The sequence below is a fragment of the Vigna radiata genome, unplaced genomic scaffold (assembly GCF_000741045.1).
Source record: "Vigna radiata var. radiata cultivar VC1973A unplaced genomic scaffold, Vradiata_ver6 scaffold_265, whole genome shotgun sequence".
NCBI classification, from domain to species: domain Eukaryota; kingdom Viridiplantae; phylum Streptophyta; class Magnoliopsida; order Fabales; family Fabaceae; genus Vigna; species Vigna radiata.
The window spans coordinates 66,807-72,079 of NW_014543983.1; the positions used below are offsets into that span (position 1 = coordinate 66,807).

Consider the following 5,273-nt stretch of genomic DNA (forward strand, 5'->3'; position numbering starts at 1 on the left):
GATATTCTCTCACACTCATACTTTCGCACCTAATTGAGTTTCCACCCTTTCTCCGTTCTAAGCATCCACTTGCTGAGGACTGAGGGTTTTCCTACACCGACGTCTAACTTGATCGTCGGAGTACCTTTACAGGTACCACCCCCTCCCGGGTGAAGGTTGGAACTTGACGGACGGTTTGAAGAACGGACGGCGAAGGAATTTGAAGATCTCGTGTCAGAAGGAAGCAGAATCGCGTCATCAAGGTTAGTGCTTTCGGTCCCATAAAAGACAATTCTCGGCCAACCGGAGGGAGAGGGTGTCCGCTGCCGAACTCGTCAATCTCAAACAAGGGAGAGACGAACCGCTAAGGACATTCATGCGCAGATACTCTAAAGCAGCCAGAAGAGTGAAAGGTGTCTCCCATGAGTTCATCATCAACAACCTCCCCAACTGCCTCAAACCGGGGTTTGTCTCGGAAAATCTATATGCCGAATTACCGAAAACCATGGAAGAATTACAGGAAAAAATGACCAAATTCATCAAAATGGAAGATCAACGACATTACCGCAAGAAGATTGAAGCTCCCGCGACAGATACTAAACGTGATGACAGGGGTCGTAATCAAAGGCCCCCTCGAAGAGAACTTCCAGCTCCGCTCGGTCCTCGCTACGACCACTATGCACACTTTACTGCTCCAAGGGAAAAGGTGTTCGACAAAGCCCTCCAAACCAACCTAATCACCGTTCACAAAAGACGCACGCCTAGAGATGCAGACGGATCTAAAATATGTTGGTTTCATGATAACCGAGGACATTCCACAGAAGGCTGCCAAGGCCTTAAAGACGAAATCGAAAGGTTAATCCGGGCGGGATATCTGCGAGAATTTGTTAAAACAGAGACAGGCCAACGGGGACGTTCCCCTAGAAAAATTAGGAGAAGCCCCGAGCCTTCGCGCCGAAAGCCCGAACGCCCCCGAGAGCGTTCGAGAAGCAGATCTAGAAAGCGGGATACGACCCCAGAGGGTCGCATTGACACCATCTCAGGAGGCTTTGCTGGGGGTGGAGCCTCATCCTCAGCCCGCAAGAGACACTTGCGGAACTTGCGTAGCGTCCACATGATAGCTCGAAATCCTTTGTCAATGCCGGACATCACCTTTACCGACAAGGATTTTCACGCCCCGGACTCGGAACAGGATGATCCTATGGTCATTACCGCCCGAATTGCGTAGTATGACGTGAGCAAAGTTCTGATTGACCAAGGAAGTTCAGTCAACATTTTATACTAGGCAACATTCCAGAAGATGGCCCTGACAGAAGATGCCATAACACCTTTTCACGAACAAATTGTTGGTTTCGCAGGAGAACATGTTGACACCCGGGGATACCTCAACCTGAGGACCCGCCTAGGTACCGGTGACCAATCCAGAGAAATCTATGTGCGCTTCTTGTTAGTAGAAGCCAATACTTCATACAATGCTCTTCTTGGGCGTCCATGCCTAAACGCTTTCGGAGCGATCGTATCAACTCCTCATTTGGCGATGAAGTTCCCGTCCGAAAGCGGCGAAATATGCACCGTTTGAGCAGATCAGAAAACCGCTCGACAATGTTACACCGCCTCCTTAAAAGCCACGACTTACAAAAGGGAGAGAAGCCCTGAAGCTATCCTGGTCGATTTAGACCCGAGGACCAACACAGATGACCGGATTCAACCCTAGGGAGAGATTAAACTGTTCGTCTTGGGGAAGAATGATGAACAAACCACTAACATAGGAGCTGATCTCACTCGTGTTGACGAGAGCAACCTCACCACACTATTGCGGTCCAATAACCACCTCTTTGCATGGAGCGCCTCAGATATGCCCGGCATCCACCCCAACGTTATCACACACAAGTTATCCATATTCCGAGAGGCTCGACCAATAGCGCAGAAGAAGAGAAGGCTCAGCATCGAGAAAAGGGTGGCCGTACAGAAGGAAGTTGACAAGCTGATCTCAGTCGGATTCATTCGGGAGATAACATACACTACTTGGTTGGCAAACGTGGTCATGGTTAAAAAGTCGAATGGTCAGTGGCGAATGTGTGTAGATTTCACTGATCTCAACAAGGCTTGTCCCAAGGACAACTACCCCCTCCCCAGCATTGATCGCCTTGTGGACGGCGCCTCCGGACACACGGTCCTCAGTTTCCTAGATGCATACTCTAGGTATAACCAGATTCCGATGTATGCTCCAGACCGAGACAACATGGCTTTTATCACTGAACAGGCTAATTACTGCTACGAGGTAATGCCCTTTGGCCTAAAAAATGCAGGTGCAACCTACCAACGACTCATGTATAAAATCTTCCACAATCAAATCGGACGTTGCATGGAGGTTTATGTGGATGATATGGTGGTACGGAGCTGTTCCCATCAGCAGCACTTAAAAGATCTGACAGAGGTCTTCCATCAACTCAAACAGTACGGTTTACGCCTCAATCCGTCCAAATGCACCTTCGGAGTATCGGCGGGTAAATTCCTAGGTTTTATGCTAACAAACCGAGGAATTGATGCCATTCCGGACAAATGTCGAGCAATCCTGGAGATGAGAAGTCCAACCAAGTTGAAAGAAGTTCAATGCTTAGTCGGACGCCTCACCGCTCTATCACGGTTTATACCGAGGCTCTCCGACCACATCAAGCCGATACTCAAGAACATGAAGAAAAACGTCCCTCGACATTGGGACGATCACTGTGAGACGGCCTTCTCCGCCGTAAAAAACATATTGACCAATCTGCCCATCATGAGCCGTCCGACAGAAGGGTTTGACTTACAACTATATCTGTCTGCATCCGGTCATTCGGTAAGTGTTGCCCTTATTCAGGAAGCACCAATGTTTAAACTCATCTATTTGTTAGCAGAACCTTGCAGGGGGCCGAAGAACGATACTCGCAGGTGGAGAAAGCAGCGTTAGCCCTACTAACAGCGGCCCGACGGCTTCGTCCATACTTTCAAAGCCACCAAGCTATTATCCGAACCAACCACCCGGTCGCCAGGATCCTCAGGAAACCAGACCTAGCAGGAAGGATGGTTTCCTGGTCCATCGAATTATCCGAATTCGGCTTGCGTTTTGAGCCACAAGGCTCCATCAAGGGCCAGCACTTAGCAAATTTCGCAGCAAAACTACCCCCGGTGGCGGAACCGTCCGTGTGGAATTTGAATGTATACGGATCCTCGGACAAAAGAGGAGGAGGATCCGGTATAGTACTGGAGGGACCGAACGGTCTTCTTGTCGAGCAAGCTATATCCTTCACATTCCAGCTCAGTAATAATCAAGCAGAATATGAAGCCCTCATATGCGGACTACTCTTGGCCGCCGAGCTGGACATCCAAGACTTAGAATGCCGAATGGATTCTCAACTAGTTGTGGGGCATATTAACGGGACCTTCCAGGTCAAAGACAACCATCTATTGCGCTACTATCACAAAGTCAACGATCTCATTAAAGCGTTCGGCACTTTCAAAATCATCCATGTACCCAGGGCACAAAATTCGGAGCGGATTTACTTTCCAAACTAACACATGCCCGTGGAAACTCCCAACTTACTTCGGTAATCAAAACCACGCTGGAACAACCTCTTCTAGAGACTTGCTCCACTAGCGTCATGCCTTCCAAAACTGACTAGCGACAAGATATAATACAGTTGATAATTCAGTAAGAACAGGGTGCACGGGTGAGCGCGGCTGATTCTAAACGGACCGCTCGCTTTACATTTATAGCAGATGATCTCTACCGACGTGGGTACACTACGCCTTTGTTGAAGTGTTTATCTAGTGAAGAAGCCAAGTACGTCATGCAGGAACTACATCATGGAATTTGCGGCTCTCACTCGGGGAAAAGAACGCTTAGAGCCAAGATATTACGAATGGGTTTCTACTGGCCCACAATTGAGCAAGATTGCAAGGAGTTTGTCCAAAAATGCATTTCCTACCAATCCCACGGACATGACACTCGGATTCCTCCGTCCGAACTGATGGGTATCATATCTCCATGGCCCTTCGCTCAATGGGGGATGGACATAGCTGGACCCCTGCCGCTCGCAAAAGGACAATGCAAATATCTCCTGGTGGCAATCGACTACTTTACCAAGTGGATCGAAGTAGAAGCCCTTGCAACAATCAGTGCCCGGAAAGTACAAAACTTCATCTGGCACTTGATATGCCGATTCGGCATACCGCAGAAAATCATTACTGATAACGGTCGGCAATTCATCGACCGTACGCTGGAAGACTTTCTTAAAGGACTTGGCATCAAACATGTTACAAGCTCCGTAGAACACCCCCAAACCAACGGACAGGCCAAGGCTGCAAACAAAGCCATAATCTCCGAGTTAAAGAAACGCCTGGGACAAGTTAAAGGCTTATGGGTCGAAGAACTGCCTGAAGTACTTTGGGCTTACCGATGTACACCACATGGATCTACAGGTGAGACCCCATTTAATCTCACATATGGCACTGATGCCATGTTACCGGTTGAAGTAGGAGAACCATCCCTCCGACAGCACATACAAGATATGACCCTCAATGATGAACAACTGAGGATGAACCTCGATACTCTACCCGAAAGGCGTGAAATTGCCTTAATCAAGAATGAAGCTCAGAAACGAATGATAACCAGACGTTACAATACCAAAGTCAAGCCTCGTAATTTCACCGAAGGTGACCTTGTTTGGCACAAACGAGGTGACGCACGAAAAAATAAAGCACACGGCAAGCTGGCTGACAACTGGGAAGGACCCTTCCGAATCAGCGAAGATTTGAAGAACGGAGCATATCGACTGGAATACTTGGACGGAAAAGTTGTTCCCAACACTTGGAACGTCACCCATCTCAAATTTTATTATAGTTAATGTTTTGTTATTCATTGTCCTTTCAGGAACAATTTTCTCTTTCAGAATTATTTCAATACAGTATTCCAGCTCCATATCTTGCATATTATTTGTCAAACACACAACACACTAGACTAACCGTGTCTAGTCACCTCAAGACCCACCGCGTCTTGACAACTCATGGACTATAACGTCCATCAATNCACTAGACCGACCNTGTCTAGTCACCTCAAGACCCACCGCGTCTTGACAACTCATGGACTATAACGTCCATCAATACACTAGACCGACCGTGTCTAGTCACATCAAGACCCGCCGCGTCTTGGTAACTCATGGACTATAACGTCCGTCTATACACTAGATCGACCGTGTCTAGTCACATCAAGACCCACCACGTCTTGGTAACTCATGGACTATAACGTCCATCAA

General features: G+C 48.0%; 1 protein-coding gene across 1 annotated transcript; it reads left to right on the forward strand.

Moving 5' to 3' along the window:
• Positions 1-355: 355 nt before the first annotated feature.
• LOC106755146 lies at positions 356-1,207 on the forward strand. Its single transcript, XM_014637250.1, has one exon. The coding sequence runs from the start codon at positions 356-358 to the stop codon at positions 1,205-1,207; it is 852 nt and encodes a 283-aa protein (XP_014492736.1).
• The last annotated feature ends 4,066 nt before the right edge of the window (positions 1,208-5,273 follow it).

Bases quoted from the DNA above. Each gene is read 5' to 3' on its own strand.
- LOC106755146 (XM_014637250.1), top strand. From the start codon at position 356: ATGCGCAGATACTCTAAAGCAGCCAGAAGAGTGAAAGGTGTCTCCCAT.